The 23872-nt window shown below is 39.5% G+C and overlaps 2 protein-coding genes across 11 annotated transcripts in view; one reads left to right on the forward strand and one right to left on the reverse strand.

Moving 5' to 3' along the window:
* Positions 1-23872, forward strand: part of LOC121737102 (transient receptor potential cation channel trpm) — a 282713-nt gene that overhangs the window by 174796 nt on the left and 84045 nt on the right. For all 10 annotated transcript variants that reach the window (XM_042128652.1, XM_042128650.1, XM_042128657.1 and 7 more), the window contains exon 6: positions 18750-18886. In XM_042128652.1, the coding sequence (XP_041984586.1) occupies positions 18750-18886 (137 nt within the window). The remainder of the gene's footprint in view (positions 1-18749; positions 18887-23872) is intronic.
* Positions 1669-22245, reverse strand: LOC121737108. Its single transcript, XM_042128663.1, has 4 exons — positions 21938-22245; positions 19529-19732; positions 6785-6956; positions 1669-2105 (listed from the first exon to the last, which is right to left on the reverse strand). Exons 1-4 carry the CDS (start codon positions 22085-22087, stop codon positions 1960-1962), a joined length of 672 nt encoding a protein of 223 aa, XP_041984597.1. The 5' UTR covers positions 22088-22245; the 3' UTR covers positions 1669-1959.

The raw sequence follows: 23872 nt of genomic DNA on the forward strand, positions 1-23872 counted from the left end.
ATAACATGAGAGGTGTTGAGTATCTATACGTGACTGGTCAGTCGGTAAACGCGTCTGAGTCACAGTTTTATTCTGAAAAAAAAAACATGATGTCTATAACTTAGAATTGACAATGATGCTCACAGGGTTCCGTTTTTTCGTCTTTCTGTACAAAAATCCCTTTAAAAAAATAAAGATTTAAAAAAAAGGGTTCCGTTTCTTATACATTTCTTTTTGCCCTGGAGAGCGACTGGAGTGCACTTAAAATATTATTTTAAAACATATTATTGTAAACAATACAAACGCTAAACTTAGGAATGAGGGAACAGAAACAATTTTGACATTCGTTTATTTCCATTTACTGGTCGTAGTGGTCGTATCCTTGTTTGTAGAAAGTTAAAAGCAAGGATTACATGAACACCGATCTACCTAATGCCGCTAATACAGCGAACTTATTGAAAAATCCAAAGAAATCAATGCCGATGCTGATCTATCATTTGTTACAAAGAAGATCGAGTCCATGAGTCCACGACCGAGCTGCAGCCCTCTATCTATTCGACTAACTTGCCTGTTCTGTGTGTGTTCAATAAGGGAAAGCGGCAGACTTGTGCCAGACCGGGCGGCCTGCGGGCAGCCCGGTAGTGAATTCCCCGCTTAAGTGTCGACATCCAGGCATTAAAGCAGTGGCTTGACTAACCAAGACATTCTGCAACGTTTGTATTTTTTTTTTAATAAAGCAGCTCAGTAAAAAAAAAGACGAATACATATAAAAGGACGACCAAAAAACAAAGTTTTATTGGTTTGTACTTTCTTATTAACTGTTTCTCTTTAGATAATTTTATTGGGTCTTAACCAATGATATTCTATGTTACTAACGTAACGGTCTTAACAGCTTTTATTATTTCACTACAATGGTCATTGAAAGCGATTGTTCGGTGTCAATGCGACCCACAGGCCACAGCCCACTGACCAAATAAAAAGCAATGAAATGCCCAAAGTATAATGAATACGGAATTTTTAACCGGCGACCTTCGTGTGTTGTTTGTTATGTTTGTATCAATTTTTTATTCCTTATAAAGGTTAGCTTGTCTGGAAAAGGGGCATGTTTGTATATATTCAATAAATTATTTTGCAGATCTTAAAATTGATGGTTAGTTTAATGCTAAGTACTCACATACGGTTTTGCTCGATAGTTTTACTCGAAATCGAGCAAAAACCACCGTGTGGACAGCAAAACTCACAGCTCGAAGGCTTGCATCGAGCCAGTCTGAAGGCTCGAATCGAGCAGGCTTGATAAATTTTTTACACAATTTTTATTATTCGTAGCTAATTTCCTTCGAACTGGAGTAAAACTATCGAGCAATGCTGAATGTGTGGACGAAAGCCCGAGCCGTGGTTTTTACTCTACGTGATTGCTCGATCGAGCAAAACCGTATGTGAGTACTTACACTTAGACAGTTTATTTCTTTTATTGTGGTGTGGACAATAAAAGAAATAAATGTATGTGTGCCAATGGACGTGTTGTGGACACCACGTCCAATGGCACACATACATGAATAGAATAGGAATAGAACTATAATATAAACCGGACATAATTAGAAGAAGAATATTAAGTAATTAAATTTAAAAGTAATCAAAACATTTGGAAACTTTTAAAATAAAACTACGAGAAATCTGTACAAAGTTTATTTACAATAATCACTAGATGCTAGAGTCTATAAAATACGATCTCCGTGATCTGTGGATTAAATACTAGTCCACAGATAAGCGAAGCTTATAACTTATTACTAGCTATAATTATCTAGTAAAGAACTTCTGCAACAAGAGGCTCTTTGCGAGGGGCACATTTCAAATATATACAGTCTACATGCTTTAAAACCAGACATCAGCAGTCACCAGAGCATTAACTGTGCGCTTGTTAAAAGTACCTGTCTCGGTACACTTTTGAAAATACTTCAAGGAGTCGGTACAGTTTTGAAGCTACTTGAAGGGGTCTGGTGTGGAGATGAAGGTGGAAGAAGTGAGGCCGTTCACTTGCGCCTGGAACAGCACGTCGTTGATGAGCTTCTCGGCGATGATGCGGGTGTTGGAGGGCAGGTTCCGGAGCTTGGCCGCCACGTTTATACCTGGAAAGATATCTTCAGTCAACGGACAAGCTTGATCTACCTTGTAGTATAGGAGACACCTCCGGTCAATAGTCTAGAGTTCTAGACTCTAGCTGGTTAGGGACAGGCGACATGGTTCGGTTGCGACGATAGAGCAATTAGTAAAAGTGTTGTGAAATTCGCTTTGGTGAGAGCTGACTGATTATCCTTGAGTAATGCATTTAAACCCCGGAATGTTTCTAGCATGTTTTGGTTACGGAATTTTTTTTTTTTATTTTACTTTATTTAGGAAACAAACAGTTTTTTTTAAAATTAGCTTAATATAATACAATTTTTACTTAAAAACTAATAGTTCCATAAAATTTTTACTAATTTAATTTTACAGAAATATATGCTTTTATAATTTATACACAATTACTTATTTTTTAACAGGTTTTGTAATTTTGACTTATAAATAGGCAGGCTAATATTGAATATATCAAGGTCTTTAAATTCTTCATTGTAAGTCTTAACGCTACGTTTTAGAAAACAGTTACTAGTATAAACTGATTTATATAAAGGAACGGAAAATATATTTTGTGAACGAGAACCAGGTCTAGGTACTTTAAAATCGATGCATTCCAAAATGTGTGAGACGTCAATGTGGTTATTTATTATTTTAAAAAGGTAAATTTGGTCAAACATTTTCCTGCGGTTTACGAGACTCGTTAGTGAATGTCGACTGAGTGAGGTCTCATAAGAAATATATTCATGATTTCCAACGAATTCTAAGGACTTAATAAATTTCTTCTGAACCCTCTCAATGCGGGCGATATGACAAGCGTAATACGGACTCCAAACTATGCAAGCAAAGTCTAATATCGATCGAACAAAGCTGAAGTATAAGATTTTTAACGTGTGGAGCTGTTTAAAAGGTTTCGAAATTAATTAAATTCATTAATATAAATCCAAGTTGACGAAATGCTCTATTGACAATATCATATATATTATGTCTATGGACAATATGGTCGATGTGAAAATTAAATGACAATTTGGAATCCATGATTATACCAAGGTCACGAATAGTTGTGACTCTATTGAGAGGATTGCCATTAATTTGGTAATCAAACTTAAGTGGGTTATGTTTGCGCGTATAAGACATCACGGAACACTTATCAAGGTTTAAGAAAAGTTGATTTACTAAGCAATATTCAAATAATTTGTTTAAATCACATTGCAGTTGCTTGAAATCCTCTAAATTAGCAATTATTTTGAAAAGTTTTGCGTCATCAGCGTATAACAATAAATTTGAAAAACGTATAACCTTGTTAATATCATTGATATACAGAATGAACAGCAAAGGACCGGCATGTGAACCTTGGGGTATTCCTGAAGGAATATCTATGAAACTGGAAACATAACCCTTTATAGATACTGCTTGGGAACGATTTTTTACATAGGAAGTTATCCATCGCAGTAGATCGCCATACCGATGTTCCAAAGCTTTTCTATAAGTAGATCATGATTTATTTTATCGAAAGCCTTGGAAAAATCGGTATACACGACGTCTACTTGTAGCTTTTTATCCATGGCATTTAATAAGAAGTTTATAAAAGTAAGCATATTTGTTTCGACTGAACGGCCCTTACAAAAACCATGTTGATTAATAGAAATGTGATTTTTTAATAACCCCATTAGCTCGCGTGTGACGATTTTTTCAAATATTTTACCTAATAAATTAGTTTTCGATATCGGCCGGTACTGAGAGACATCATTTCTATTTTCATTTTTAGGAATAGGTGTAATAAGGGCCTGTTTCCATTTCATTGGAAATGTGCCCTCCGTTAGAGATTTATTGTAAATAATAAACAAAGACAAACTTAGTTCCTTGGCGCATTTACGTATAAATATAGGATGTAACCCGTCATATCCAGGACCTTTATGGATATCAATGTTTTTGAGTTCCTTAAGGATAACCTCTTCAGCAATGAAGATTGAGTTGACATTCACTAAGGAGTTTGATGAAACTGAATTGACATTATACGTGGGAGATCGTAAAGCGCTTTTAACAAAAACTGAGCTGAAATATTTACTAAAGAGATTACATGTGTCTTCGCCAGTATTTGAGATATGGTTTTGAAACTTGATTGTTTGAGGTACATGATTAGACGGTAATTTTGATTTAACGAACCGCCAAAACATTTTGGGACATGTATTTATGCTATCCTCACTTATTTTAATGTACTTTTGATATTCGATTTTTTTAAGACTAGATTCCCTTTTTCTAAGTGTAGAAAAAGTTAGGTAATCTAAGGGATTACCGTACCGCTTCCAGCGTGTATGAAATTTTCGCTTCTCTTTGCCTAATTTTATTAATGGAATGCTATACCAAGGAGGATAGCGGGCTGTGTCGATAACTTTACGCTTAGGGACATATCTGTCTATAATATCATTAATGATGTTATAGAATTCCTGCACCAATGAATCCACACTTATATTATTTTTCACTAATAACTTAGATTGCCAATCAGTAGACGATAGCTCTGACCTAACAGCATCATAGTCAGCCATGTGGAATAGTTTTCTTTCTGTTAAGTTTTCATGCAACGGAAGGGACACGTCCAAAGATAATTCGATAACTAATGATTTGTGATGCTCATCCTCTGCGGTCATCGGATCATTACAACTAGTCACAGTGCAGTCCCTGTTACAAAAAATCAGGTCCAATAATCTATTACTGGTATTAAAAGATGAACTAAACTGTCTTAAGCTCGTAAAACTCATAAAGTCAGTAGTTAATTGAACTAATTTATTTAAACTCGACTGCATCACCATAGAATTAAAATCAGTATCATAGTACCATTCACCTTGAGAAACATTAAAGTCACCTACTATGAGAAATATGTCACTCGGGTTTTGTTGCATCAGATTGCTGATCGATTCAAAAATTAAGTGCAATTCTGTGTTGTGGCGGTCACAATGCGGTATATACACACAGCAAATATGTAAGAAGGCGGGAGCAGGAATGCTAGGTATCAATTTAAAACAAGGAAGGAATACTTACCCACAGGTGATCATAGTGCATATTAGTACTCCATTCGTCACGCGGAACCGGGCTTTTATCGCTTCGCACAGCAATTATCACTCCTCCGCCCCTCTCTGCACCTACCAAAGACACATTCCTATCTCGCCGAAAAACTACGTATCTGTCATCGAAAAACTCTGAACTGTAAAAATTATCATTTAACCAAGATTCTGTCAAACAGATTATATCATAATTATTCAGAAGTACTTCTGATAAAAAGGAATGTGATTTAGTTCGTAGGCCTCTTACGGAAATATGTACGGTTCCTGCACTAATAATGAGTTTTTGCGCGAACAAAGACGCGACCAAAAATTGCCACATTTGTAAATCTTTGTTCCCTTACCTAAAAACAATCTCAGATCAAGTTAAGGGGATCGTAACTTGAAGAATGAAGAGTTAATAAATTTTTCAATATATCATACCTTCACCCCGACCCCACATCTCCTGTATAAATAATCGAGTCTGTATCTCAGTTAAATATTAACGCGTAATCCGTTTGGGCGTAACGAGCGCGATAAACTTAATTACCCCGTTAATGAAGCCGCTTGCTTAAATATCTTGTTAAGATTCGCGGTGCACAAATATTTGGGAAAAATATTTGGTTTTTTGCCAATGAACACCAATCAAACTTTAGCAGCGGGAAAATTATGGATTTTTTTGCAATAACTACCGACCCAGCCTGGATTGTTAGGGTTCCGTAGTTCGAAGACGGAAGTTATAGTTCGTTTTTTAATGTGGGTTTCTGTCTACCGTCCAAACAATTAGTGCTTTGATGTGGAAAATGTTCATGGTCTTGTTATGAGTGAAGCTACTCTGAAATTTTCTTACGACACATTAATTATTTCTGTACCAATCTCATGTACCTCCGCATCTGCCGTCTCGGTCTTACTTATAGCGTCGTACTCGTCGGTCACGCCGCTTGTGCTCGTCGTAGTACTGCGGCTGGCGCAGCATGCTGCCGCAGCTGTTGATGTTGATCATGGCGGGCCCGCTGATCTCCCGGTAGCTCCCCCATCTCCCGTCTCGGTCTCACCTATAGCGTCGTCGTATTCGTCGGTCACGCCGGGCAGCTTGTGCTCGTCGTAGTACTGCGGCTGGCGCAGCATGCTGCCGCAGCTGTTGATGTTGATCATGGCGGGCCCGCTGATCTCCCGGTAGCTCCCCCATCTCCCGTCTCGGTCTCACCTATAGCGTCGTCGTACTCGTCGGTCACGCCGGGCAGCTTGTGCTCGTCGTAGTACTGCGGCTGGCGCAGCATGCTGCCGCAGCTGTTGATGTTGATCATGGCGGGCCCGCTGATCTCCCGGTAACTCCCCCATCTCCCGTCTCGCTCTCACCTATAGCGTCGTCGTACTCGTCGGTCACGCCGCTTGTGCTCGTCGTAGTACTGCGGCTGGCGCAGCATGCTGCCGCAGCTGTTGATGTTGATTATGGCGGGCCCGCTGATCTCCCGGTAGCTCCCCCATCTCCCGTCTCGGTCTCACCTATAGCGTCGTCGTACTCGTCGGTCACGCCGGGCAGCTTGTGCTCGTCGTAGTACTGCGGCTGGCGCAGTATGCTGCCGCAGCTGTTGATGTTGACCATGGCGGGCCCGCTGATCTCCCGGTACCTCCCCCATCTCCCGTCTCGCTCTCACCTATAGCGTCGTACTCGTCGGTCACGCCGGGCCGCTTGTGCTCCTCGTAGTACTGCGGCTGGCGCGGCATGCTGCTGCTGATGTCGATCATGGCGGGTATGCTGATCTCCTGGTAGCTGTCAGCCTCGTACACGTCTTCTGAGATGTCCTTTGGTGTTTCGTCTTCTTCCTCCTGTAAAGGAATGAATTTTTCATTCGATGAAACATTCGGCGAAGCAACGCATAAATATTATATTTTAATAATCGGCCAAGTGCGAGTCGGACTCGCACACGAAGGGTTTCGTACCGTTATAGAGAAAAAATAGGCCAAAAATTGTGTTTTTTGTATGGGGGTCCCCCCTCGATTATTAATTTTATTTAAATATTGTTATTAATTATTAAATTACACATATATGTAAGGCCTTTGTGAAAATTTCAAGTGCCTACCTCATATCTTTATTGATTACGAGCAAAAAGGCCACAAAAATTCTATATAACAAACGTGTTGTTATATAGAAGCCCCCTTAAATATTAATTTTATTTTGTTTTTAGCATTTGTTGTTATAGCGGCAACAGATACACACAATCTGTGAAAATTTCAGAAGTCTAGCTATAGCGGTTCTTGAGATACAGCCTGGCGACAGACGGATGGACAGACAACGAAGTCTTAGTAATTGGGTCCCGTTTTTACCCTTTGGATACGGAACCCTAAAAATGTATGTAAATCGTTGGAGCGACGACGCAACGAAACCATGTGGCGTCGCTTTAAAGCCTTCGAGGTCTTTATGAGGATTCTTTAAAAATTCACCCTCATTCATAATGGAATTACCTCGCAATGTCCACGCGATCAAAGCGTATGATCTCAATATATTTATTCAAGGGCGTCGCCAGCCGATGGCGCAGGGGGGGGGGGGGGCAAGTTGACTTTACCTACTACAAATTTGCCCCCCCTTGGCGATGCCCTTGTATTTATTCCCGTATTTAAACATACATTAATTAAAAACCTTACGATCAACGTATTTACAGAAATGAAGGCTTATTGATCTGTTTACCCCTGTATAATATGACTATCATGCGGGTTTACACTATTCCAATCCATCAGTCGAATCCAGAGCTGGCTGCTACAAGGATAATGTAAACGGGTACTGGAATGCGCTGAATTGGACTGAATTGCATTCCACTGCCCGTTTATAATGTTCTAGTAGCAAACCAGCTCTGAATTGGATTACTGGATTGGAATAATGTTAAGGAATGGAGGCATATTGATCTGTTTTCCTGGGGCTATATGGTTGTATACAGATACCAATACGATTTTCCATCCAGTTGATTCTTGGAAAAATATTTCTGTAGTGAAAATATGCTTGAGGAGAACGCTTAAAATATAAATTCGTATGCAAGAGGCAAGACGCTTATCAAAGCTATTACGTTATTGGAAAATATTCAGACACCAAAGATATGGCAGAGCTTGAAGAGTTTATGAAAAAAATCGAGGCATTTGTAGCGTATTATTATGTACTAGCTATTTGACCGAGCTTTGCTCGGTATTCGATAAAACACGATTTAAATGACATTTTCTAAAAATGATTCCTAGCTAGATCGATTTATATAATATAAATTTCATGAAAATCGTTGGAGCCGATTCCGAGCTTTCAATCCATACTTCCATACTAATATTATAAATGCGAAAGTATCTCTGTCTGTCTGTCTGTCTGTCTCGCTTTCACGCCAAAACTACTGAACCGATTGCAATGAAATTTTGTACACAGTTATTCTAGAGTCTGCTAAAGGACATAGGCTACATTTTGATGTGGGAAAATATCTTATTTCCATGAAAATATCGATGAAAATGAATTCGCATTGCGCGTGGCCAGCGCTCATCCCGGGGGTCCTGGGTTCGAGTCCCGCAGGCGGAACAAAAAGTTTTCAATGTCCCTGGGTCTTGGATGTGTATTAAAATAAAATTTCAAAAATCTTAAATATATTTTATGTATAGTATTATAAAAAATCCAGAAATATATCGATGCAATGAACATTTTAATTCTAATACGATTCAACAGATGGCGTTTTATTTTTTACTTCATTGTAACATAGAACTTATCATATTTATTAGTCACTAGCTGTGGCCCGCGACTTTGTCCGCGTGGACTTCAGTTTATAAAGCGCGATGTCAACAAAATTGGTGTCAAAAGCTTTTATAAAAAAACCCTGGTACCCCTTAAATCAATACAGCTGTGCAGTGTGCACACAATAAATATTTCATTTTTTAATATTAAACTTTATATTTTATGCCAAATTTTAAAGCTTATTTACCCCCCCAATTACACAACTTTACCCATAAACTATTTATCATTGATAGGTTTAAGGTTACGTCACTGCACAGATAAAGTACTGAGTTATTTAATACCGTAGAATAGATATAACAATCGAAAAAAAATCGAAACCTAAATGTAAGATGATACCACCTTTTATAGAAAGACTTTTGAGCAAGCGTCAGCGCGATGTAGAAGACGCACGGCCCTATCTATTATGAATTTTTGGAACTAACTTAAATTGAACAAATTTACGCATTTTCACCCCCTGACAACCCTTTTTTCCAGTAAAAAAGTAGCCTATGTCCTTTCTCAGGCTTTAGACTATCTATATACAAAATTTCATTACAATCGGTTCGGTAGTTTTGGCGTTTGGCGTGAAAGCGAGACTGACAGACAGACAGACAGACAGAGATACTTTCGCATTTATAATATTAGTATAGATTATGTGCACACTGCACAGCTGTTTTTGGGTATTTTGATTAACTACACCGGAATGGCAGCGGCGAGGCGAGCACTTTCTCCGGCGGAGCGGCCCTAAGAGGGGTACCACTTACCAGGGTTTTAAAAAGTTTTTAAATTTGACACAAATTTTGTTGACACCGCGCGCTATAAACTAAAGTCCACGCGGACGAAGTCGCGGGCAACAGCTAGTTATATATATATATATATTGTGGCGGTATTGACGCGGTTTGAAGGAAAGATTAACGGTAATCACGCCAATTCGTCACATTGGGACGAGGAATAGAGATTCCTCGACGTTACACACAACAATGAGCAACCAAAAACAACGAGCACTCACCAGATTTGCTCGAAGACGCCGTTGAGTGGGTTCAGTAGCTCCTCGATACGTCTGTTGGTTCTGTGGATGTCCTGGGTAAATTCAGCTGGCCAGCTATCACGTTAGGATTTAGGATTCCAATGTCCACACACGATTCACCAGTAATTTTGGTGGAACTCGCGATCGCGGTAATGTGCAATTAATTAGATGCACGCGTTACAAAGTCTTGAGACGCTCTCGGCGAGAGGCGGAAAGCGAATATGGCGACTCCCGCGCCAAACAGCGTCACAGGATCGTGTCTCGCACGTCATTGGCTACTATCGTTGTGTGCGTTAACAGGTGACAAGTTGACGCGCGGTAAATATGAATTTTGAATTATTGTAGAAACGATACATTCCGCCCACCAAAATACCAACTGGGATTTTCTTAAACTGATAAAAGAAACGATAAAATATGAATAACTTACGGTACTAAGCTTAAACTGCTAGGTTGCTACTAAAACTAAGCGGTAATTGATTCTATTTGTCATTCCATAGGAAGAGGACACAATTTGACCAGGGGTCGTTTGAGCAAATGATCATGACGAGTTCGAATAGTTGCCACCCGAACTACTCCATCTGGTCCAGGATGTAGTGATACTACGCGTCCCAGCGGCCAGTGGAGAGGAGGTCGATTGGTATCTTTAATCAACACGATAGAATTTATTGTTAATGGTTTTGAATCTTTGGTCCATTTCGCTCGCTGAGTTAAGCCATGTAAGTACTCATGCCTCCAACGTTTCCAAAACTGCTGTTGATAAGATTGAATCAGTTGCCACCGGTTCAATCGATGAATTTTAACGTTAGTGTAATCTGGATCCGGAACTGTGGTTAAGGGTTCCAACGTTAAAAAATGACCCGGGGTCAAAACGCTTAAATCGTTAGGATCCGAACTCAGTGGACACAAAGGTCTGGAATTCAAAACGGATTCGATTTGAGTAAAGAGCGTGGCAAGCTCTTCAAATGTCAAAGCTTGATCCCCAACGATACGATACAAATGTGATTTTGCGGCTTTAATTTGGATTTCCCATGCTCCTCCGAAATGGGGGGCAGAAGGGGGATTAAATTTAAAAGAAATTCGCTCTGCTTGCGAGGCTTGTTCTACATATGATGCGAGTTGTGCGCTCGCGCCTACGAAATTGGTACCGCAATCAGAATGGATTACGTTACATCGACCGCGGCGAGAAATGAATCGGCGCAATGCCGCGATAAAACCATCGGTCGATAAAGTAGATACTACTTCAAGATGCACGGCTTTTGTACTTAGGCACACGAACAAGCATAAATAGGCCTTATCTAGCTTAGCGCCCCTATGGGTACCTAATTTAATTCGAAAAGGCCCTCCGAAATCAACACCTACCTCTGAAAACGGTTTCGTTTGATTAACGCGAAAGGCAGGCAAATCACTCATAAACGGTTGTAAAGGTTTCGGGTTAAGACGATAACATCGTATACATTTCGAAAGTTGATTTCGAATTGCACGTTTTGCCGCAAATATCCAAAATTGTTGTAAAACTAAATAATGAGTCGTATTTAGACCTGGATGAAAGTTGTTTCGGTGAACAGATTCGATTACGGCTGTTGTAAGAACACACTTCCTTGGTAACAAGGCAGGGTGCTTATGTTCAAATTCTAGGCCTGAGTGAGCGAGACGTCCGCCCACCCTGAGAATACCTAAATTATCGATAAATGGACTCAGCTTTCGAAAACTTCGCGGTAATGATTTTCCATGTTTCAAGTTTGAAATTTCTAATGAAAAATAGCGATTTTGAAAATGTTTTACGATAATAAGTAGCGCACGATGACGCTCGACTTCGTTAATAAAATTAGTTTCGTACGATATGCCTGTGCGGCGCGCTTTATTAGCAAATCTAAAAATATAGGCTAGAATGCGGCAAATTTTGTCAAGAGATGAATATTTCTCGAACATTTGATCGATAATGGACGGTTGTTGATCGGTATTGCTTTTGTCGATTACGAGAGCTACGCAACGTTGCTCAGATAAGACCACATCATTGTTAGCATGGGTCCTCGATCTGTCCTCTGGCCAATGAGAAGGTGATTGGGACAGCCAGTGAGGCCCCGCCCACCATAGTGAATTATTCAATAGATCGCTGGGTAATTGGCCACGTGAACAGACGTCTCCGGGATTCGTAGCAGAAGGAACGTACCTCCAACACTCGGTAGGTACGATATCCTGGATGTGACTGACACGATTTGCGATAAAAGTCGCCCATCGCGACGAAGGCGATCGCAACCAAGCCAGGGTAACAGTGGAGTCACACCAAAGGAAAATCTCATGTATGGGAATCCGTAAGGTATCCCTGACGAACTTCATGAGATCGGCGAGTAGAACGGCTCCACACAACTCTAAGCGAGGCAGCGATTGCTTCTTAAGAGGAGCAACGCGAGCTTTTGCACAGACGATAAAAACACGTATAGAACCGTCAGACAAGGTCACACGTAGATAAATGACAGCGCCATACGCTAATTCAGAACTATCGCAGAAACCATGTAATTGATACGATAAAGCGTTTTTACTAAAGAATTTACGTGGAATCTTTAGGTTCTTAATTAAAGAAAGCTGACGAGAGAAATTGTTCCATTGGGAAACAATTTCCGGTGGAGGAGTTTCATCCCACGACGAACCGATAATCCAAAGTTTTTGAATTAAAACCTTGGCAAGAATTGTTAAAGGGGACAAAAAACCTAAAGGGTCAAAGATTCTAGCCACCTCACTTAGAATCGTTCGTTTGGTGCAGGAATTGTTTGTCGGTTGAACGGTAAAAACGAACGAATCCGAGGCAGGCTCCCATTTGAGGCCTAAAACCTTGACAGTTGTGTCTGTCGCTTCGGTAAAAGTTCTAGATTCCGATAGACAAACCTCTGAGGGAAGATCACTCAGAAGTTCAGGGCAGTTACTTACCCATTTTCGCAGCTCAAAGGAACCACGACCAAGAAGAGCGATAACCTGTGATTTTATGTCACGTGCCTCCTCCAGCGAAGAACTTCCGGTAATGACGTCATCGACATATATATCGGAAGTTAGAACGGTTTTAGCCTTCGGGTACTCGTGACCTTCATCGTTGGCTAATTGCTGGATGACGCGACATGCAAGAAATGGAGCAGAAGAAACTCCGTACGTTACGGTATTCAAGATGTACTCTTGAAGGGGCTCATTTGGATGAGCACGCCAGAAAATACGCTGATAATTGCGATGATGAGGAACTAAATTAATTTGACGATACATTTGACGAACATCACACATAAAAACTACTTCATGTTCGCGATAACGAAGAAGGATTTCAACAATATTGGACTGCAACTTTGGACCAGTCAGTAGTGTGTCGTTTAGCGATTTGCCGGTAGCATCCTTGGCAGACGCATCAAAGACGACACGAAGCTTAGTCGTCGCGCTATCCGGTCGCAGAATGCAATGATGCGGTATATAATACCTTCCCTGTCCGACTTGTTTAGGAGACACTAATGACATATGCCCACTTTCGTTATAATCGGTCATAAAATCGATATATTGTTGTTTAAGATCTGAATCACGAGAGAGACGTCTTTCAATAGCATGAAAGCGTCGAAGAGCTATATCTCTAGAGCCTTCAAAAATTGGCTCTCCGTTATCCTTGAAAAGAAGAGAAACGAAATATCTACCTGTCTCGTCACGGTAGTGATTATTGGTGAAAGTACTTTCACACAATTGGTCTTCTGGAGAAAGACGAGAGGAAGATGGAACGGTATCGATTTCCCAGAAACGTTGAACGATAGTATTTAAATTATTGTCAAGAGCCTGAGAAGCAGGCATACCTAACAAACACGAAGAAGCGAGTTTACTTTTACCTAGGAGAAGCCATCCGAAAATAGAATTGAACGCTTGTGGTTGAAAAGCGCTAACCTTTATACGTTGCTCAAGAAGCGACTCAGCGAAAACATCGGCACCCAACAAAACGTCGATAGGACCAGGAATGTCAAAACCAGGATCAGCAAGCGGTAATGTTTTAACTTCCCACCCATTCGTGTTGAGCTTCGCTATCGGTTGCTCGCCGCATATGTTTGGAACAACGAACATATCAAGACGGAACTTATCGTTATTGTTAACACCTATATCGCAAGTAATCACGCCGCCCACCGCAGCAGGATTACTTCCTAGGCCAAGAATTTTGACGGAAGTAGCGATAGGCTGCAAGCGCAGCTGTTGTGCAGCTCGAGCCGTTATAAAGTTATTTTGACTTCCGGTATCAAAAAGCGCGCGAAAACTATAAAAATCGCCGGATGCGTCGCGAATCTGTATTATGGCGGTCGCTAGTAACACCGTCGTCGGAGACGGAGAAGAATTTTCCTTCGATACTAAGGTCGTTGAACTTGACTTGTCATCGGATGACACGGAATTAGTTTTCGGTAACTCGCGATGCAGAAGAGTGTGATGTTTACGTTTACATTGTTTACACGCAAATATTGAAGTGCACTGTTGCACGGAATGTGACGCGTTCAAACAGTTGTAACACCATTTCCTGTCAGTGGCCACGGCCATACGTTCATCCGTCGATTTTGAAAGAAAAGATTGACAAGCCATTATGCTATGTTTATCGCCGCAATAAGAGCATTTACGACCAGGCGGTAATGTAGACGATACCTTAGTAGGGCTGCCGTTCCGTGCAGCGCCAGTACTAGTACGAGAAGAAACTAGTGTGACATTTTGTCGCTTCGATCTCAACGAATTTATCGGAAACTCTTTAGACAATGGCGCGGATTTGTTATTAACAGTGCGGTCGGTAAAATGAATATCACGAATCAAAGCTTCACATTTTGAACGCAAAAAATCTTTAATTTGAATATAGGATGGAAGATCCACATCACTATGTTTTTCTTCTAATTCGCGTCTTAATTTAGGATCGAGCTTCGCTAAAATGTGATAACTAAGAACAAAATCCCACTGCTCGACAGGTAAACTTAATTGTTTCAATATAGTTAAGTTTTCTTCGATAGTATCAAGCGAGTTTCGAAAATCGTGAGCGTTACCTATTTTAAAATTAACTTCTAAAATGTCACGCCAACATGTAAAAGCTAGTTCGCGTTTATTCTCGTATCGATTTCTGAGCGCATCGTATGCACTATTGTAATGCTCCGCCGCGACAGGAAACGTCCGAATTAACGATAAGGCATCACCGCGTAAAACGGAAACTAAATAATGAAATTTCTCAATATTAGTTAATTGAGAGCACTCGTGAATCAATGCGTTATAAGTTGAAATGAATTCCGGCCACGATTTTATAGCCCCTGAAAATGTAGGTAACGATATCTTCGGTAAACGTATGTTGCTACCCGGCGCAGCTGCGACTGAGTCGCGCCGCGACTGCAAGTCATCCGGTTGAGAAGATGAACTCGGTTCATATTTACGTTGCAGCGTAACCACTTGAAAATACATGTCGTCGAACATCTCCTGAATCTCGTTATCTTTGTCGTCGACGTCATCCTTTAAAAGATCTAAAATTATAAAATGCGCCTCTTGAAAGTCGTTAGCAATAGATTTTAATTCTTGACAATATGAAAGAAATAACTCGACCTTTGATTGGTCAGACTGAGCCGAGTTCCCGACGTCCAAGGCTCTCGCTATACGATTATATGCGATAGTGCGTTTACGACGCAAACTAGGTAAATTATTAATCGTATAAGACGATTCGATACATTTCTTAACCGTAGGTTTAGATTTACGCCTCGCTAGATAAGACATAATTATAAATCACCACAACAAACGATAAGGTTAAGTTCGTTTCAATCGATAATAATAATTGAAAATGAATTTTAAAAGTACGTAAACAACTATGCAAGTTCGAGGAATGTGACTTGATATAAATCTAAGCCACTGAAATAGACACTGCACTATTATAGAAATTATTTAATGTCTATGCAAGAATGTTTTACGAAAACTATTACGATATACTACTAATCGTTTGAAAATATCGATAAGAATATTGTTTAGTAGAAAATAAATTATTAACTTCACAATAATTTATGAAGTGAAAAGTTCCAATCGTTACGTGCGATATGCGCATCTACTGTAATACATCGATGGCCTGAAGTTGCGTAAACAACTTGAAGTACCTAATATGCCTCGGTGCGTTCGGTACGGTGCGTTGCTAAGTTCACTCGATACGATATTATTTGCAATAATGCTAACTGCAAATTGTTAAGAAAAAAAGAACATGCAACATTGAAATAGAAATATCACTAGGCAAAATTAGGGTTTTTTAAGTTGGAACATTTAACCTTGAATAGAAGTTGCGAGAACGTTCGATAACTTTTTATGAAAATGAAATGCGGTAGTTGTGAAAAGAAATGGAGCAAAGATTATGCTTATTTTTCGTTAATTTGGAATCCTAAACTATGTTTGTAGGTATGATTACGAATTAATAAATCGGTATTTGGCAGGCTGAATGCATTTTTACCTAGAAATCCCTGGTTTCGGCACCAGAAGAATGTGGCGGTATTGACGCGGTTTGAAGGAAAGATTAACGGTAATCACGCCAATTCGTCACATTGGGACGAGGAATAGAGATTCCTCGACGTTACACACAACAATGAGCAACCAAAAACAACGAGCACTCACCAGATTTGCTCGAAGACGCCGTTGAGTGGGTTCAGTAGCTCCTCGATACGTCTGTTGGTTCTGTGGATGTCCTGGGTAAATTCAGCTGGCCAGCTATCACGTTAGGATTTAGGATTCCAATGTCCACACACGATTCACCAGTAATTTTGGTGGAACTCGCGATCGCGGTAATGTGCAATTAATTAGATGCACGCGTTACAAAGTCTTGAGACGCTCTCGGCGAGAGGCGGAAAGCGAATATGGCGACTCCCGCGCCAAACAGCGTCACAGGATCGTGTCTCGCACGTCATTGGCTACTATCGTTGTGTGCGTTAACAGGTGACAAGTTGACGCGCGGTAAATATGAATTTTGAATTATTGTAGAAACGATACATATATATATATGTATCGTTTCTACAATAATATATATATATATATATATATATATATATTATATATATATATATATATTTCTTGTGTGCGTGTGTATGTGACTGAACTCCTCCTAAACGACTGGACCAATTTTGATGAAATTTTTTGTGTGTGTTCGTGGAGATTCGAGAATGGTTTAGATTTACAGTTTGGTCTACTGGAAAATGTTTTTTCAATTAATTTCTTATTTATAAGGAGTTGTTGATTTTGGAATGTTTTACATTAGATCCGGCGGACGGCGCTATCATCGCATTCAATATTATTCTATTTCAATTTTAGTTTGTCCTGACAGATGGTGCTACGATTAATTTGAAAAAAATTTTGTTATTCAATTCATGTGCTGATTAAAATATTAAATAAATAACACATAGGCTACAATTTTAACCGACTTTCAAAATGGGGGAGGTGTTATGTTCGTTTTCTTATATTCAACGATTACTCCGCCGTTTGTTAACCGATTTTCAAAATTTTTCTTTTGGTATATAGGGTATCATCCCAATTTGGTATTATATTCAGAAAAGTGGTGATCTGATGAAGGATCCATAAGTAATCGAGGGAACTCCTCAAAACTTATAGGGAAACATATGGTGACTTCGGTTTCGTGAGAAGTATTCTAAGCATATGCTACCAACAAGTAAGATTTTGCACCGAGATATACCTGGTATACCGTGGTTCGGAAGGTGCTGAGAGAATTCCTGATTCTTTATAGATACAAGTTTGGGAGTTTCGGCGTTGTTTTAAGAACAGAAAGCATATGCTACTATGCAAATTACATTCTTCATCATCATCATCACTACCATATTATACCATTTCATAGTCTTTTAGATCGAGACTCGAGTTTGTCAAGCGATAATTTAAAAAAATCTATATCTACCTTATATTATAAACCTGAAGAGTATGTTTGCTTGAACGCGTCAATCTCAGAAACTACAGGTCCGATTTAAAAACTTATCTCAGTGTTAGATAGATCATTTATCGAGTAAGACTCATCATTTATCGAGAAGGTTATATTATATTATTACTCTAAGACTAATACGACAGAAGAAACTCAGGAAAATGTGGGAAAAACGGGGGAAATATTTTTTATGGGAAAATGTACCTACGGATTCTGTAAAATTTCTAATTTACGCGGGCGAAGCCGCGCGGGACATCTAGTATATATATATATATATATATATATATATATATATATATATATATATATATATATATATATATATTGCTCGTTTAAAGATATAACATATGTAGGGGCTCCCATACAAAAACACAATTTTTTACTATATTTTTTGCTCTACTTTCTGGTACGGAACAATTCGTGCGCGAGTCCAACTCACACTTGGCCGATTTTTTACTATTCTACGAACAATTTTTACAAGTGTAAAAGAGGGTGTAGAAGAAAACTTTGGAAGTAATATTAATCCCATACTTATTTATAAAATGAAAATTGTTGTATATCGCCCTTCTTTACTAAGTCGGACGCCTAAGTTAGAATTGATATTTCCTAAGATTATGTAACAAAAGATGACTCGGGATGAACAAACAATCCCTTCACATTTACCCTGAGGCTTATTGGGTAATACAAACCCATCTCCACAACAAACAAAGATTTATTTTTGAATTCCATAAAATCGCTTCCGACCAGTTCCGGCCAGGGGCTTACCTTTCTTAATCTGACTTTGTGCTTTTATGCACCTACCTAAAATTTGCTTCTTTACAAAGCAATCATCATTTTAGGACCCAGCTAAAATCTAACTTTCTTCCTGCAACCACAGAATAGATAATAGTTGCTACAACTACGGCGCACCTATATCTAAAATCTGATTCTCCCCAGGTCAAAACTAGCCGTCCTGAACAACCGCCACGCGTACTTCCTGCTTGTTGACAACGGCTCCGTGGGGCGGTACGGAGCGGAGATCGTGCTGCGACGGAAGCTCGAGAAATACATCGCGGCGCAGAAACTACACCCTTGTGAGTATTGGGAATTGGGATGGTTGATTTATATAGTGTTAAGTGTTTTGAGGTCGCGATTGTAAGCGGTAATACTGGAGCGTCATGATTTGAACAAAACACGTTAACGGAATGAAATAAGATTTAAGGCTAGATCTTATCTCAATGCACGCACGCACCACGGTCAGTTCAATTTCGTCGGTTAGGTTTATAAAGACCTTTTTGGCTAGACTGGCATTTACGGAATGACTTACCTACAAGGGATAAAGTTAGTTGGAGAAATACGCGCTGCACTGCCACCGTCGTGTATTGAGTATTGGCGCGTCATAAGTCATAACTTATAAAAGCGTTTTCACATTATCCGATCCGATATCGGTATCGGACGCCGATCCGATATCGGAGTAAGTAAAATGTATGAAATATATACCTGTCTTTTATAATATTGTCCGGCCCGATATCGGATATCGGTTCATATAATATTTTGCTTACCTCGATATCGGATCGGCGTCCGACATCGATATAGGATCAGATAATGTGAAATCGCTCTAAGACTCACGGCGCACGGATTGTCTGCGAAACGCAGATGTGGCAAAGATAGCATTGTGACGCGTAAAAACAACTGAAAAACTCCTCCTCGCGCTTGAATCACGCGTCAACACTCACCGACTCCGGGCACTGCTTGACTTCGGCCCGGCGGCCGAACACGAACGAGATGAGGTCGTAGTACCACAGCTGCGGCACGTACACGTCGCCGCCCGCCGCGAGGCTGTCCCGCACGCGCTTGTTCTCGCGCCGCGCGCACGCCCGCAGGCTCTCAATCTTGCGCATCACGTGGACAGGGGTCGCGCTCGGGTCGTATTCGTGCACCTGAAGAAATTGCTACTCAGTATCGAAAAGACTTGCTCAAATATGATATTCCTGCAACGAGCATTTCCGTTGTGGCGACGCACGTCACCGCAACGCAAATTGTGCCATAGGATGCGTTATTGCGTTCCGACAATACAACGCGTCGCGTCGCAACGTAACAAAGCAGTTTAGCTCCGTCATAAGTCGTAAAACAAAAAATTTGATAACACTCGTAAAACTAGCTTTAAAATCCTACTAATATTATAAAGGCGAAAGTTTGTTTGGATGTATAGATGTATGGATGTGTGGATGTATGGATGTTTGTTACTCTTTCACGCAAAAACTACTGAACGGATTTTAATGAAACTTTACAATAGGCTAACACATAGGCTACAATTTTAACCGACTTTCAAAATGGGAGAGGAGTTATGTTCGTTTTCGTATGTTCAACGATTACTCCGCCGTTTGTTAACCGATTTTCAAAATTTTTCTTTTGGTATATAGGGTATCATCCTAATTTGGTATCATATTCACAAAAGTGGTGATCTGATGAAGGATCCATAAGTAATCGAGGGAACTCCTCAAAATTTATAGGGAAACATGTGGTGACTTCGGTTTCGTGAAAGTATTCTAAGCATATGCCACCACCAAGTAAGATTTTGCACCGAGGTATACCTGGTATACCGTGGTTCGGAAGGTGCTGAGAGAACTCCTGATTCTTTATATATACAAGTTTGGGAGTTTCGGCGTTGTTTTAAGAACGGAAAGCATATGCTACTATGCAAATTACATTCATCATCATCATCATCACTACCATATTATACCATGCATTGTCCCATGGTTATGACTTATGAGCCTTTAATGACCCTGTTATTGGTACTTTTCATAGTCTTATAGATTGAGACTCGTGTTTATCAAGCGATAATTTAAAAAAAATCTATACCTACCTAATATTATAAACCTGAAGAGTATGTTTGCTTGAACGCGTTAATAACGCGTTCAAGCAAACATACTCTACAACGCGTTAATAACTACAGGTCCGATTTAAAAACTTATTTCAGTGTTAGATAGCTCATTTATCGAGTAAGACTATAGGCTATATTATCACGCTAAGACTAATACGACCGAAGAAACGCAGGAAAATGTGGGAAAAACGGGGGAAATATTAGAAATTACAAACTACTGGAGCAATTTTTATGGCAATATTTGGCACAGATATAGAGTAGACCAAGTGAAGGGAGTAGGGACATAAGCTATTTTTTATTTTTCTGTTTCTGTAAAATTCCTATTTTACGCGATCGTGGGACATCTAGTATGTTTATAAATTATTCTTTAAAGCATTTATGGGACATGATTTTCATTAGACCAACCATTTTCTCATTTTTTTTTGTCAATTTACAAAGAACTAAATAAGTAAGTACTTAGTTTATTTAATAGAATGAAACCAAAAAATAATCGGCTAAGTGCGAGTCGGACGCGCGCACGAAGGGTTCCGTGCCGTTATAGAGGAAAAATAGGCGAACAACTGTGTTTTTGTATAGGAGCCCCCCCTTAATTTTTTATTTTATTTTAATATTATTCTTAAATATTGAAGTAAACATATAATTGAGGCTTTTGTGAAAATATCAAGTGCCTACCTGTTGCCATTATTGATATCGAGCAAAAAAGGCCAAAAAAATCACGTTTATTGTATGAAAGCCCCCTTTAAATATTAATTTTATTTTGTTTTAAGTATTTGTTGTTATAGCGGCAACATATATACACAATCTGTGAAAATTTCAGAACTCTAGCTATAGCGGTTCTTGAGATACAGCCTGGAGACAGACAGACATCGAAGTCTCATGAATAGAATTGATTCTTGGTATAAAATACATTACAATATTTCGCGGTCCGAGATTCGACCATTCGCGGTCCGCAAGGGGACCCCCTGTCCGCACTCCGCTGTCCGGTCCGCCTGTTGCCTACCACTGGTCTAGACTCTAGAGACACTGCACAAACTTAAATTTTTATCATCTAATCTTACAAGTCGCGTTCCGATTTACGGCTCATGAATACTCGTATTCACTCCCTTTAGGCATTCAATTATTAACTTTATCAGTAAATAAACATAACAAAAGCTATGTTTCGCGCCGGTTTTTTATGAGACCTTGGCATTGACCCGAGCCGGCCCATTCGTTCCGAAGTATCACCCGCATTTCAAGATACAATAATTATACATATACCAACCAGACTCGTCAGTTTAGCGATAGCTTCCTGTCTCTTCGCTCTCTGTTTGTAGTGCACGCATTTCGTGTCCCACAGACACGGTAGGTCTCGGTACATCAGTATGAAGCGTTTGGCGAGCTTGCGCGGGAATGCTAATGTTGTATCGCTCATTATTATAAAACTACACTAAAATCCAATATAGTTAATATGATAGTCTTCCTTTTAAGTCGGTTAGTATCACTTTACACTAGAATTATTCAATAAAAGGCAAATAATATGCACTTGTGCAGGAGATAAAGTAAATTATTTTGTAATGCGTCGTGCGACGAGCGGCGCGCCGAACGGACTGACGAGCGGAGCCGAACTTGTCCGACTCCGAGCTTACCCAAGCGTAGTTAGCAAGTAGAAGGATCATGTCGTAGTAGTTCCTTTGTGTTACTGGTTCATAGTTATTGGTTGTTTAGGTTTAGTTTTTTTAACGATACACTGTTGTTTTAACACAGGTTACAACTAATTGTTACATATTGTGTTAAAATGAAGTACTTATAGTTAACCAATTTGTTAACAGGTTCTAAATCAGTGAGTAGGTACTTATTTTTTTCTATAGAAATGATAGACATATAAAAAATAATGTTACTCTGTAAAACATATGATCATTTATATAATGTAAGTACTTACTAGATCATGGATGACACTATTATAACTCAATAACTTCCATGAACTAAGATTATTACAAAAACTTTATAGTGTTATATAGTTTTTACGTATACAATAGTGTTCAAATTATATTTGACGTTATTAATAAACATTAATAACGTCAAGAAAACCGTACAAACATATTCTGTTGGGAAATAGGTACCAACCGCTCGTTCACGGCGGCCCCTCTGCACAGAACATATTCCCCGCGCGCCGGGGGATAGGTGCGGTGGGGAGGGGGGAGGGGGCAGTGACGTGCGCGCCAACTCACCTCGAGACTTGCTCGACAACACGCTACGTATTAGTATAATAATAATAATATTAGTACCGTGCTTAGAGTACAGAGACTCCCAAATGGGTTCCGTGGAGTCCTGAAGTTTTGTAAATTGCATAGCATAGTAATTTTTAGAGTATCCGCTAAAAATAATTTACTTACTCACTTATACTTTTTATAGTGTACGTTCAGAATTGTATAAATTGTAAAATACATGGCGCGGTTACAAATTATTAGATAATTAATAGATAGCTCCCAAGACTTTTTCTTTTGTTAAAAACGGCAAAAAGCTGTCACATAGCATAAATTAACATTCCCATACCTAGTAATCTATTCTGCAATAAAATAATGATGCTACAAAATGCAATAATTTACCTGGGCCTCTATCATGAGCTCTTAAATCCATTCACTTTACGTCCTTATACAGTAAGTATAAGGACGTAAAGTGAATGGATTTAAGAGCTCATGATAGAGGCCCTGAACAGTGTTCGTCTGACTTTTATTTTTTAAACCGACTCTAACGTATTACGTGGTGCGGAGATAGATTAAACCACAGGGAAATGGACGGGGGATTTTTTATGAAATAAACCAGTAAACGAACAGTCGGATCACCTAATAGTAAAATCACTCACGAAGATTCGCCACACCAGTGTAGATTTATTACTTCTTTGTGATATAATGTACGATTCCGCGTACCCCCCCTCCCCCCCTGCCGCACATATACAAACTGATGATTTTTTATGTTTACGCAAATAATTATAATTCAAAGCACTTAGTAGATGTACTTTTCTTTAGCTATTTTCTTACTACACTAGTCGGCGAAACAAAAATTTGTCCTTAGATGTCCTTTCCCGGGACTCTAAGTTTCTCCATACCAAATTTCGGCAAAATCGGTTCAGCGGTTTGGACGTGAGGACTGAGGAGTAAGGTGGTAACAGACCATAAAGTTAATATTATAGGTACCTACCTAGCGGAATAGAGCAACA

This window comes from Aricia agestis, chromosome 20 (genome assembly GCF_905147365.1).
Source record: "Aricia agestis chromosome 20, ilAriAges1.1, whole genome shotgun sequence".
Classification (NCBI taxonomy): Eukaryota; Metazoa; Arthropoda; class Insecta; order Lepidoptera; family Lycaenidae; genus Aricia; species Aricia agestis.